This window comes from Orycteropus afer, unplaced genomic scaffold, assembly GCF_000298275.1.
Source record: "Orycteropus afer afer isolate SDZICR_OR568_19922 unplaced genomic scaffold, OryAfe1.0 scaffold00769, whole genome shotgun sequence".
Taxonomy (NCBI): Eukaryota; Metazoa; Chordata; class Mammalia; order Tubulidentata; family Orycteropodidae; genus Orycteropus; species Orycteropus afer.
The window spans coordinates 219,724-234,501 of NW_006922356.1; the positions used below are offsets into that span (position 1 = coordinate 219,724).

The following is a 14,778-nucleotide window of genomic DNA, read 5'->3' on the forward strand; positions in this document are numbered from 1 at the left end:
CTAGGTACTAGTTATATTCAGTGCTAAACTAAATTATCCTTGTCCCTGCCCTTGGTAGATTATCATTCATTGGGATAGAGAGATTTTAAATAAAGGAGTCAAGAAATAATATGTATAATTGCAAAATATGGTCAGTGCCAGAAAAGAAATAAACAGAATGCTAAAGACCATAAAGAATCTCCTGGGTATGATAATTAAGTGGTCATTGGTAGCCTTGGCACTGGCAGTGTTGATGGAATAAAAGAAGCAGCAGAAGCCAAATTGCCTTGAGTTGAGAAATAAATATGAGGGAAGGAGATGAGAGAAGCAATAAGCAATACAGGCAACTCTCTTGAGAAGCTTGACTACGACAAATAAAAGGGCAGTAGCAAAAGAAAAGAGAAACCAAGGGAAGGATTTGGGGTTTTCTGTTTTAGTTTTTTAAGATGTGAGAGGATAGAGCACATTTATAGACTAAGGGGAAGGAAGTAGTAGAAAAAATGGCTGTAAATATAGAGCATAAAAGTGAGAATTATTTAAAAGATGGTGTTAGCTAAAATTAATATAAAATATTAACGTAATATATTTCAGGAGGATTCAAATGAGCTAAAGAGACACTACAGGAGTTCCACAAAATTTCAGGTTGGTGAGTTTAAAACAACTTCAAAATTGTTCAAATAATCCATTACCAATTTGACTTTAAGTTCCATCTATCCATTTCTATAGGCAAATCCTCTTTCTCTCAGGATCATAGAGTCATAACAAAGTTCATACAGATGAAGTTTTATGAGACAAAAGAAGGTCCAAAGTTTTTTCATTTCTCAATAATTACATGATAAAGTTATATGTGCAAATGTATAATTCAACATATGGGTCTAGATTAAGCAGAGCAAAATTATTTATTACCTACACATGACACATAACAAAAAACAAAACAAACACTTAAATTTTACTTAAAAGCCATTTGTTCTGTAGTGTTCATAGAGAATTCTAACCTCTAATCCATGTAGCATGATGATATAGAAATCTGTAAAATTCTTTCTACTTTCTTATCCATAGAAACTAAATAAAATATAGGAAAACAGCAGTTACTCAGACGAAATGGTGTCTTTCTCTCCTCAACTAATAACATAATACTGTTCTTATAGCCCCTAGTTGTTTATAAGGTACTTATTTATCTTTAATTTTGTCCTTATAACTGTGAAAGCAGCAGAGGTGAGAGTTACCCAATGTTACCCAATATGTATCAATGAACATGAGCCTTCCATTTTAAAGACAATACTTTCATGCTTTAAATTTTGTCAAAAAAAACATAAATCTGGATTTAGGTCCCAAACTGTCCCAATTGGCAATCTACAATGATTAAAATACCTTTCAGCTTTTTAAATCTCCAATTTATTTTCTTTGTAAAAATTTGCCAGTAATTAATATTTATAAAAGATCAAAACTACTTTGATGAACTCTACAAAGAGGATGAATATTCTTTGTAAATGCCACAAAGCTTATTCCAAACTCATAATTACATTCCTGAGTTTAGTAAAGGCTAAATTCCTATATTTGATTTTTGTTTATAAGTGTAAAATTTTACATTTATTCACCTACATCACACCTTCTTTTGAATCCCTTTAATGCCTTCTACCTGTCTTAAGATATTTATTTTATAGTTGTTATTTTTGTGCTTCATTATCTATTAGATTGTAAACTTCTTGTGGACAGAAAGTATCTTACTCCCATTCCAACACCATTGTCCTTTGCAAGTACCTTGTACAGTGTTAGTCAATATTTACTTAATTCAATTTTCTACAATTAGGTGAGAAATAAATCATATCTAGCAATGTGTTGATTTCAAACATGGCTGAAGACTCTTTGCATTAAGAACTCAGGTGGTGAGCAAGGAAAAAGAATGTTATAATCTGAGGCAGTAAATATGGATTCTAGTGTAGTACTAGACCAGTGAACAGCTCTCTGCTCCACCTTCTTACCTGTAACTGCTCTATACACCTCTCAACTTCTTGTAAAGATTGGTATCTGTAGGGCAACAGCAATGACGTTTTACTATATGATCCAATACTTTAAAGAAATAATTTGTTCATAATAGCTAATCTGGTTAATTTAAACTAAAAGTTCCCTTTCTCTTCAATAGCTTTAAACTTCTATTACACATTTAATTATTTCAACTCTCTATTTTATATGTTTGGCTTTACACAAAGTTCATAATTGCTGTTAATTGTCTTAAAATATCATAATTTTTTAAAATATGCTTTATTTCTCAACTATATTTAAAAATGCATTATTTTGTCTTACATAAAGAATTTTTATTGTTATTGCAATTAGGAAAATACATAATTGTGATGTCATTTTACAAGTACCATCATAACAGAAGGCTGGAATAATTTACATATGGAGAGACAAAATTGATATATAATTTTAGCTATAATAATACTTTCAATATCTTCTCCCATTGGAGCTGTTAATTAATTGTAAAATGAACCAGTTTCATTACTTTCATCTCTGTTAGCCTGTACAGTCTCTAATAGATACTTTTACAGCAGTTTACTTATACCAAAATGGTCCAAAAGTAAACAGCAGTAGGGAGAATTAAGGAGTGCAGATGAACCATCAACAATATAATCAGCTCTGAGCACTGGGAAAATTATCTGAAACATAATATATATCACTGCAATGACTGTACAAAGGTTTCTAATAAAATCAAGGATGGACTTGATTTTCAGTCCAAGAGCCTCATGTTTGAAACACTCTTAAAATGTATTCTAACATTAGCAGCCATGCTGTCACTGAAGTTATGTGACTACTCCACAAAAATTCCAGCAAATGCAATGCTTAAGGAAATAATGCAAATACACTGGAAATAAGCTACAGTGTTTGTTGTTGTTAGCTGTCACCTAATCCACTCCTATTCTTGGCACCTTCATGTAGAATTGACCTAAAATTGCCCAGTCCCATGTCATCTTCAGGACCTTCGATGCCCATTGTTGAGACTACTGGCCAACCCATCTAATTGAAGGTTTCTGTCATTACGTTGAGACTACAATCATGCTCTTGTTTTTGTGGTGCTAATATACCTTTCAGTGGTACCATAAATACTTAGCTGAATACAATTTTGGATTAATCAGCAAATAATAATTCATAGTGACAGATCAGTTTTTACATACATCAGGATAAGTCCATCCATGTCCATAAAAGCACATAAACACAACTAATTGCCAAATGTGCTCTTTCAACAGTTGGATCTCGTATCAGTAATACCATTTGATGTATTCTACCTCTTCTTTGGGTTTAATCCAATATTTAGAGCAAATAGGATATTAAAGGTAAGATAGTTACATTTAACTGTTTTTTCTTATAATAATAGAAGTCTTGGAGTGATTTAAACTATCCTAAAGTTACCAGTATTCTTAATTTTTCTAAACTGTCCTCCAATTCTCTCCTCTTATCAATGCTGTGAATTCTAAAGAAAAAAAAAAACTGAAGAAAAAAATGTCACTATTTCCACTGATAGGCATTGGTACTAGTTGTTTTTGTACTATATCTCATGACCAGTGTTTTCATAAACAAGGATAGAAATGATTTTGTACCACTATACAGTTATCATTTCAAATTAATCTGTCATAATTTTGACTTTTCTTTCTCATTTTTCCTTCTAATCACACAGTTACTGAATGCTTGGAATTTTGGCTTTAAAATGAGGAAGTTAGATTAGATGACATCTAAGTTAATTTATTTATCTGAAATTCAATCATTCTATGAAAATGCAAACACTGCTCCATCGAAAAAATATTTACCCTCCTGAATAAAACCTAAATGTTCATCCAAAGTTTGCTATTTCATAAAATCATTAGTAATAACAGTAATAGCAATAAAATCTTATATTTCCAAAGACAACCTCCTGAAAAGAATACTAAAGATGCTATAAAGTTTAGGTGGTTATCCATTTTACAATCTTGGGAAGACAAGACCGTGTAGCCTGGTGACATTGGTAAATCCTGATGACAACCACAACAATAATGGCAACAACAAAACCAAACCCAAATCCACTGCCAGAGTCAATTGCAACTCATAGCAACCCCCGTTGGGTTTCCAAGGCTGTAAATCTTTACAGAAGTAGATTGCTCCATCTTCCTCCCATGCAGTAGTTGGTGTGTTTGAACTGTTGACTTTCTGGTCAGCAGACAAATGTCTTACCCACTACTCTACCAGATTTCTCATATAATTGACTCTGACTCACAACAACCTAATGTGTGCCAGAGTAGAAATGTGCTCCATAGAGTTTTCAATGACTTTTGGAATAGATTGCCAAGCTTTTCTTCCTAGGAGCTTCTGAATGGACTGGAGCCTCCAACCTTTCAATTAGCAACTGAGCATGTTAACTGTCTGCACCACCAAGGAACACTCACAACAGTAGCAACAGTTACCAATTACTGAATACACATTTAGCATTCCATACATTGCTAAAACTTCAGATGAGCAATTTCATTTATTCCAACCAACAACTTCATTTTATAGATGAAGAAACAGAAATAACAAGGTAGAAAAAATCCATCCAGCCTCACATTGCTGGTGAGTGACAGTATCTGCATTCTAATGCATGTTTATCTGACTCCAAATTTTTTACTATCATCAATCTGACAGATAAACATCAGACTGAAAGGGCTTTCCTTCCAAGCTTATGATTTTTTCAAATCAAGGGGGATCTTACCCTTATGCCCAGATGTCTAAGCAACTCTGAAGACTTCTGGTTTGACTATGAAATGGGGTCTAGATTAGGGCAGAGCATAATATTCCAAGTAGTTTAGTGGTTAGTCCCTCCCCCATCAAATTTCTAGACTCACATGGAAATTTTCAGGAGATCCCTATTCAGAGATAGGAAATGTTGATAAATACACAGGTAGTATTTGGAAGTCTGTCTGACATTATAATAAAATTTTGCAAAATGCCAACTACTCACACACTCATTTCTATATTCTTACAGTGTGACATTATAATAATTTGTAAAATTCTGACTATTCACACCACCATTTCTATATCCCACTCATCTGTCAGTTTCTCTTATTGTTGTGGCTTACACGTTGGCGTGATGCTGGAAGCTATTCTGCCAGTATTTCAAGTACTAGCAGGGACATCCATAGTGGACAGTTTTCAATGGAGCTTCCAGACTAAGACAGACTGCTGTCTACTGGTGATCTACTTCTAAAAAAAAAAAAAAAAAGAATGGTCACTGAAAGCTTTACAAATAGCAGCAGAACACAGTCTGATTTAATGCCAGAAGATGAGCCCCTCAGGTTGTAAAACACTCAAAATATGGCTGGAGAAGAGCTGCATCCTCCAAGTGTAATCAGCCTTAAAGATAGGGATGGAGTAAATCTTTCAGGACCTCCATTCACTGATGTGACACCACTCAAATAAGAAGAAACAGTTGCAAACAACCATTAATAATCAGAACATGTAATGTACAAAGTATGAATCTAGGAAAATTGGAAGTTGTCAAAAATAAAACAGGGCTCTTGAAGATAAATATTCTCAGCAGCAGTGAGCAGAAATGAACTGGTATTAAATGTTTTTGAAACAGAAAATCATATAGCCTACTCTACTGGGAATGACAAACTGAAAAGGAATAGTGTCACATTCATTGTCAAAAATAACATTTCAAAATCAACTTCAGTGATAAGATAATAGCCATATGTGTCCAAGGAAGACCAGTTAATATGACTATTGAAATTTACGCACCAACCGCTAATGCCAAAGATGAATATTCAAGCTTTTACCGACTTCTGAAGTTTGAAAATGATCAAACATGCAATTACGATACCTTGATTATTACTGGTGATTACAAAGTAAAAGTTGGAAACAAAGAAGGATCAGTAGATGTGAAATATAGCCTTGGTGACAGAAACAATGCCAGAGATCTCATGATAAAATTTTGCAAGGTCAATGACTTATTCATAGCAAATACCTTTTTTCAACAACATAAATGGCAACTACACATATGGATCTCACCACATGGTATACATAGGAATCAAATTGACAACATCAGTGGGAAGAAATGATAAAGAAACTCAATGTTATCCATCAGAACAATGCCAAGGGCTGACTTAAAACAGACTATCAATTGCTCATATACAAGTTTACAATGAAGTTGCAGAAGATTTTAAAAAGTCCACAAGAGCAAAAATACAATCTTGAGTATACACCGCTTGAATTTAGAAACCATCTCAAGAATAGATTTGATGCAATGAACACTAATGACCAAAGACAAGACAAGTTGTGGGATGACATCAAGGACATCATACATGAAGAAAGCAAAAGGTCATTAAAAGGAAGAAAGCGACAAAATGGATGTCAAAAGAGACTCTGAAACTAATGAATGTAGTGTAGCTAAAGAGAGCAGAAGTAATGATGAAGTAAAAGAACTGAACAGAAGATTTCAAAGGCCAGCACAAGAAAACAAAGTAAAGTATTATAATGAAATGTGCATAGACCTGGAGGTAGAAAACCAAATGGGAAACTAGGCATTTCTCAAGCTGAAGGAAAAAATGCAGCCTCAATTTGCAATATTAAAAGATTCTACAGGCAAAATAATAATAATAATAATTGAACTACACAGAAAGTATCAGAAGAAGATGGAAGGAATGTACAGAATCACTGTACTAAAAAGAACTCGGCAATGTTCAGCCATTTCAGGAGGTAGGGTATGATCAAGAACCAATGGTATTAACAGGAGAATCTAAGTTTCACTGAGGCATTGGCAAAAATCAAGACTACATGGAAATAACAATTGAAATATTTCTTAAAAAGGATGCAATGCTGGAAGCATTCACTCATCTATTCCAAGAAATTTGGAAGACAGCTACCTGACCAACTGACTGGAAAAGATCCATATGAGTAACCCATTCCAGAGAAAAATGATTCAACAGAATGCAGAAATTATCAACCAATATCATTAATATCACATTCAAATAATATTATGCTGAGGATAATTCAAAAACAGTTGCAGCAGTACATCTACTGGGAACTATCAGAAATTCAAGTCAGATTCAGAAGAGGACATGGAATGAAGGATATAATTTTTTATATCAGACGGGGCTGGGCTAAAAGCAGAGAATACCAGAAGTATGTTTGCCTGTGTTTTGTTGACTACACAAAGGCATTCGACTGTGTGGGCTATCATAACAAATCATGTATAACATTGTGAAGACTGGGAATTCCAGAACACTTAATTGTGTACATGAGGAGGCTATACATAGACCAAGAGGCAGTAATTCAAACAGAATAAGGGGACACTGTGGTTTAAAATCAGGAAAGGTTTGGGTCAAGGTTGTATTCTTTCACTATACTTGTTCAATCTGTATGCCTCATAAATAATCCAAGAAGGCAGATTATATGAAGAAGAACACAGCGTCAAGATTGCAGGAAGACTCAGGAACATCTGTCATATGCAGATGACACATCCTTACACACTGAAGTGAGGAAGAATTGAAGCACTTACTGATGAAGAACAAACACTACGGCCTTCGATATGGATTACACCACAACATGAAGAGAAGGAAACTCTCACAACTGGACTAATAAATAACATCATGAAAAATGGAGAAAATAATGCAGTTACCATTGATTTCATTTTACTTGAATTCACAATCAACGCCCGTGGAAGCAGCAGTCAAGAAATAAAAAGACTTGAGGATGAGAAAGACAGAGAGAGTTACATGGGCAGTACAAACAACAAATATGAACCCCTTTGTAAATACAATACTGAGTTGTCAATGAAAGCAAACATGGGTATAGGGACGGATAGATGGGTGAACAAGCTAAACAATTATGTATGTCTAAATGGAGAGTGTATCCAAGATCATATACAGGGTTGGCAGACAATGGGCCTCTCAAAGAGTATGAAGGGATGGACACTGGGAGGAGGTAACTATGGGGAGGAAGTGGGAGGGGAGCTGCTGCATTGTAAATTTTGGTCAATGACATGAGACAAAGTATATGTGAACTGCTGTATGAAAAGTGAATTTACTCTGTAAATCTTCACCCAAATCCTAATAAAAAAAAAAAAAAAAAGAAAAAAAAAAAAAAAGAAATAAAAAGACATTGTATTGGGCAAGTCTGTTGCAAAAGACCTCTTAATGTTTTAAAAAGCAAAGATGACACTTTGAGGATTAATGTGTGCCTGAGCCAAGCCATGGTATTTTCAATTGCCTCATGTGTATGCAAAAGTTGGACAATAGATAAGGAAGAAGAATTGATGCATTTGAATTACTGCATTGGCAAAGAATATTGAATATACCATGGTCTGCCAGAGAAGGAACAAATCTGTCTTGGAAGAAGTACAGCCAGAACATACTTTAGAAGGGAGATGGTGAGACTGTCTCACGTACTTTGGACATGTTATCAGAAAGGACTAGTGCCTGGAAAAGGACACATCATGACTGGTAAAGTAGAAAGTCAGCAAAATAAAAGAACAACCCTCAGTGAAATAGGTAGACAAGTGGCTGCAACCATCAGTTCCAACATGGCAACAACAGTGAGGATGGCACAGGACTAGGCAGTGTTTTCTTCCTTTATACATAGGGTCGCTTTGAGTCAGAACCAAATTGACAGCACCTAACAATAATTACAACATGGTGTTCAAAGGAGTTCCTGAGTATTGCAAGTGACCAATGAAACTTGGCTGCTGACCAAAAGGTTAGAAGTTTGAGTACACCCTTTCAGCAGAAAGGCCTGGTGATCTCCTTCCAAAAAATCAGCCATTGAAAAGTCAATGAGCATGGTTCTACTCTGACACACATGGGGTAGCCATGAGTTGGAATCATAGAGTAGCCATGAGTTGGCAACTGTTTTTTTTTTTTTTCACATAAAGGTGTACAAAATATATATATAGCCTGTATTTTTCTTAAAATATAGAATATTTTACAACTTAATATTGATCTTCTTTCTATAACCTCTAAGTCATTTTATGTATGGGGGGAGTGATCATTTTAATACACAGTTCTCTAGGAAAAACATGTATCATTTATGGAAAGCAAGTTACAAGGAGATTAAATGACTTTTCCAAGGTCACTCGGTTAGTAAATGACAAAGGCAGGATTACTACCTGGCTTTGGATCTCAACTTAAATTAAATTACTAAAGTATATATCACTAAATTATACTGTTCATACCATGAAAGAGGAAGTGGGAGGTGGGAGTATAAGTAGGGAGTAAGAGTACAGACAGTAGTAGAAGTGGACAGGAAGAGACCTTTAGAAAAACAGCAACTCTGTTTTAATGACTGCATATAGACTCATATGTTTGAACAATGTGAAAAATAGCTAACCAATGTTAATACTTACTGGGCCTTAAACTGTGTTGAAATAAATATACATTTAATGCAAATTGCTTAAAATAAATGCTAACGTACAGCAACAAGGCTTAACACCTATTTATGGCTTCAGTGTACTATATGATACTTCTTCTGCTTTACTTTTGTTTTGGGGAGTCTGATTTCAATCATTATAAAATAAAGTTCTACTGCATGTTTTAAAAAAATGTTTTTAAATCTGATCTTCAATCAGCATTACAAACAAGACTGTAACTAGAGTGTAGAAATAAAATAAAACAGAAGGTTTAAACAAATAAAGCAAGAATTGCCATCTTGTTGAATCCAGCTCACAGCAAAGCTAAGCTAAAATGAAAGGCCCAGAGGAAAATACCACTAAGCAGGCCCTAGACTTAAAAAAAAAAAAGATATAAATGAAATTATTCTCAATAGCAAATAAGATTTACTTTATATAGTGTTATTTAAATAAGACTAATGCATTTGTGATTTCTTTTGCTTGTGATTTCTTTCTATATAGTATACCTCATTTTTTGAGTTTAATCACCACCTAGAGTCTATAATGGACAAGGCATACATCTACAGGTAAAGTATAACTCATTTTAATGGGAGCTGCAAAGGAAAGAAGCAAGGGTCCAGCATTTTTAGACAGCATTTGGGAGGAATATGGCCACCTCTTTAAGAAAAATGGACAATTTGGGGACTTTGGGCTATATGAAACACAGGGTTATGTTCTAAGACTGATTTGGATACTTTATTTTTAATAATAGTTTATTGTGTTTTCACTGAAGGTTTACTCAGCAGTTTAGGTTCCCATTTAGCAATCTCTGCACAAATTGTTCAGTGGCATTGGTTACATTCTTCACGGTGCATGAACATTCTCATCATTTCCATTCTGGTTGTTCTATTTCCATTGATCTATTTTCCCTAGCATCTTACCTTCTCTTGTTTTAAAGTCATTGTTGACCACTTGGTCGCAGGGGTGATATTTTGAAGAAGCATGGTACTTATGGGTGACATCCATTATTTTGTGAGTAAATCTGTGTTTAGCTACAAGATGGCCTTGAGGGTCAGCTTTGGTTCAAGGTCTGAAGAGTATCTCAGGGCAATAGTATCAGGGAGTCCTCCACTCTCAGGCAGTGCAGTAAATCTACTTTTGTTTTGGTTTTGGGGTTTTGTTTTTGTTTTTAGGAACTGAAGTTCTGTTCCACATTTTTCTCCCCTTCTGTCAGAGTCCATCTATTTTGGCCCTGATTAAAACTGCTGTAGTGGTAGCCAGGCATCATCTAGTGCTTCTGGTCTCAGGTATATGAAGTCATGGTTCATGTAGACTATTTGTCCTGTAGACAAGTTTCTTATTTGAGACTTTGGTTTCCTTCTTTCTCTTTTGCTCTGGACAAGTAGAAATCAATAGTTGTATGTTTGGATACTTTTTAACTGAGATAAAAGTATAAGAATCATATTAGAATTAGATGGCTATAGAACTAAAATAATGATGATAATAATAGGACTCATTGTCTGCTTCAGTCAGAGCAAGCAGGGAAACATGTCCTTTTGCAAGCTGACTTTACATCTCTTTCATCACAATTCATCCCTAATCTGAAGCTCACTCATTTGCTGTTCTGAACTTCACTTGCACAGAGACCTATAGTCATGGTTAATAGCAGCATAATGCCCATGAGCTTTCCAGAGATACCCATTTAAATCAGTGTGGCATATTTTATGGAACTCAGACTGAAGAGGTGACCCTTGAGGCCATGTCTTTCACAGAGTTGACTCATACCATTTGTGAAAAGATATTTCTTCTTTGTTTTTTTACACTCTGTCAGTCCCAGTCAAGACACTGTAGTCAGAAAACATGCAATGACACCATCATTTTATACAGTAGTAACGAGAGCTAACAATTCTCAAATCTAAAGCAAGGGGATTCAATGGAGACCTTAAGGAAAAGAACATGTTAAAATAGGGGCATTCTAGGAATAACATGAGTCCTTACTTTGCCTTTATTATCTTTGACAGAGTCATTCGAACAACTGGATACTTGCTGTTTACTCTGCATATTAATGCCTGTATTTATTACTGGGCTTCAAACTATGAAGGAATTGGCACTACTAAATGGGTGTATAGTGGTCAAGGAAACAAGTAAGTTCTAATTTAAAAAAAAAAAAACTTTTGTTGATTCTTCTTAACTTTCTTTTTCAGTATAAGTGTTTCCTTAAGCCAGTGTTTTCAAAAACAATCCATTGTTTTATACTGTCAAGTCAATTCCAACTCATTTCCCATAGACTTTCCTAGGCTATGATCTTTACGAAAGCAGACAACCGCATCCTTCTCCCACAGAGCATCTGATGAGTTTGAGCTGCTGACTTTTCTGTTAGCAACCACATGTTGAACCACTGTGCCATAAGGGCTCCTGCACAACTCTTTAAACCAACCACAAAAAAAAAAAAACCTTGCTGTTGAGTCAAATTCCGACTCATAGCAACCCTGTAGGGCAGAGTAAAACTGCCCCATTGGGTTTCCTAAGCTGTAAATCTTTACGGAAGCAGACTACTTCTTTCTCTGGCAGAGTGGCTGGCAAGTTCAAACTGCAGACTTTTTGGTTAGCAGGTGAGGACTTAACCACTGTGCCACCAGGGTACCTTTGCAACCCATTAGTGGGTAGTAAAAACTTTTTAGTAAGTCAGTATGTTTTTCAATGAAAGAAGGTAGAGTAGAGTAGAATAGAAAATATCAAAGCTCATCTTACACAGTACTAGTAAGTATTGTTTCATGAAACAGTTGTTTCAGGAGTGTATATGTGTGTATGTTTGTGTGTATATGTGTCCCAGATTGACCTATGAAGCAAATGTCTCACTCTAGGCATCATCAAAAAAGTTTGAAAGTCTCTACTTTACACAGCTGAGTGGTAAGGTAACATTTAATAACTCCAATGCTGATTGTTAGTAATGAACAATGTTAATTATTTAGAAGGCAGGTGCAGTGGCTAATTAGCTTACCACTGAAGGGTTTTATAGGTTTATGACTCAGCTATAACCACTAACTCAATTAAACACTTAGAGAGTAACAAGGATCATAAATTAAAGTTGACAATTAGGTATGCAGCATCCCAGGGATAAAAGAGATCATTTGAAAAATTTATGCAGTAGAATCAGGACTCAATAATGGCAAGAATCCACTGGGTTATTTAATAAATTTTCTTTTGGTAGATACAAAAGCTTAGCATAAACTAGACTTCACTAACTCTATAGCAATTAAATGACACTGAGCATATTATAAGGCAATGTCCTTCCTGGAAAAGAGGGTGTACTGGCATTACTTTGAAGGGCAACTTAGAGCAGTCTTGGGAAAGAGAGCAATTACAGGACAGAGCAAAGAGAATTAAAATACTTTACAAAATTACACACTACCTAGAGTGAGTCAGATATGTGTGAGAGATCACAGCAACATTTTTGGAATTTTAACCAGAACTGATTTTAAAGTCAAAAAGATGTGGGGAAAATGAAAATCTCTTCCTGGAAAGTTTGTATCCAAACCTATAAATAATTCCCTTTAGGATGTGGATTCATTTAATTAAAGTATTATTTGGTTGGATATAAATATCTAATTTAGACAGAAAACTGAGTAAGATACCAACTATATTAAATATTGCCTAAAAGTTAGTGTGTAATCCAACCTCATTAGGTGCCTGTGTCTATTTAATCTCCGAATCCAGAGACATAGTCATATTTATCAGAATAGCAAATTTATAGTGGGTGCACAATATTTTCCAGAAAAAGTGGGCTTTTTATCTTTTCACACTGGATGCCTCTTTGCAGTTTCTAAGGAAATATCTTATTCCCAAGCCTAGCACATTGCTAAATACATGTTGTTGTGTGCCAGCTAGTACATTTTCCACTCATAGTGACTCATGTGACAGAGTGGAACTGCATCATAGGGTTCTCCAGGCTGTAATCTTTATGGGAAAGGATTTTCAGATTTTTCTCCTGTGGAGCTGCTGGGTGGGTTCAAATACTTAATCTTTCAGTTAGCAGATGAGCAATTTACCATTGTGCCACCAAAAAAAAAAAAAAAAACCACTGCCATTAAGTCAATTCCAACTCATAATGACCCCCACTGGGTTTCCAAAGCAGTAAATCTTTATGGAAGTAATTTGCCTCATAGTCCTTCCTCACAGCCACAGTGGGTTTGAACCACCAACCTTCTGGTTAGCAATCAAATGCCTTAGGCATTGCACCACCAGAGTTCTTTCATTATGCCACCAGGGCTCTTTAAATAGGCAGATAGATGTAGATCTAATAGACCGTCAATATACGTTTTGTGTTTGAGGAAGGCAGGACAAAAGACAAGGAGAGAGATAAGGAAGAGAAATTGTAGCTTTAGCACATAAGAAACTTAAAGAGTGCTGGTATTTTAGACTTCCATATATTAGACCAAATGTATGAAGTATTCCTCCCCAACATAAAAGATAAATTACTTGTCATAAATTATCCTATAAAATTACTCATTATTATACCTAAATTTGTATCATACAACCCATATTCTCTGATGACAAGGATAAACATTACACCTTTGGTTTGTTCTGCTCTGTTCATTTGGACTGCAATGATTTCATTCAAAAGTAAAGCTTCCATAATGCTGCTACCAATTGTCATGGATGCAGATTTCATGACCTGAGAAAGAAATGTTTTTAAAAACAGTATTTCTACATATTTTTTTTAATAATTTGCATAGGACAGTTATTAATATAATTACATTTTCCTGACAATTTGTAATCATCACCTACTCCTCCTATTAGTTCACATTATCATTTGACCTTATAAACCAAGTTGTTGCAATAATTGTCTGAAGTGTTTTTTGCTTAGCGCTTGTGATGGTTTGTGAATAAGGTCACTTATGAAAGCCATTGGATTAGTAAACTTTGTCCTAGTTAGAATTAGCAACAGATGTGGAAAATAACTAGAGGGTTGTAAATATTTAAAATGAGTCAAATTTATCATTGTTCCATTAACTTTCACCAGAATACAATTAACTATTTATTTCAATAGAAGGCAAGAAGGCATTTTTATCTATACAGTGTGAATGGCATCCTGTGAAATCTGATAAACAAATGAAATTGGTTAGGTCAAAAGGAAAACACGGAAATAGGTAAGTAGGTTATTTGGGTATTTAGAAATGTCCCAATGTACCTTTGTCCACATATACCCCAACCGTATTTATTTTCTGATATAAATTCCCAATGTGTAACAGCCTCTTAACACATAGCCCTAATCCCTAACACTAGGTTCTTGGAAGAAAGAGTAGAAGAGCAAGCAAGGCTGCCAGGGGACTTCTGACTTTAGCTGGGATAAGAAAGAAGTCAGAATTACTATATCTTAGTGCTAGGGGAATTTAGGAGCTCTGGTAGCATAGTGCCTAAGGTACTTGACTGCTCACCAGAAGGCTGGCAGTTCAAACCCACCAGCCACT

General features: G+C 35.0%; 1 protein-coding gene across 1 annotated transcript in view; it reads left to right on the plus strand.

The window, feature by feature from the left end:
* Window positions 1-14,778, plus strand: part of CNGB3 (cyclic nucleotide gated channel subunit beta 3) — a 237,372-nt gene that overhangs the window by 138,414 nt on the left and 84,180 nt on the right. Inside the window, exons 7-10 of the mRNA XM_007957655.1 lie at window positions 571-621; window positions 3,225-3,311; window positions 9,830-9,894; window positions 11,329-11,451. Coding sequence (XP_007955846.1) covers window positions 571-621; window positions 3,225-3,311; window positions 9,830-9,894; window positions 11,329-11,451 — 326 coding nt within the window. The remainder of the gene's footprint in view (window positions 1-570; window positions 622-3,224; window positions 3,312-9,829; window positions 9,895-11,328; window positions 11,452-14,778) is intronic.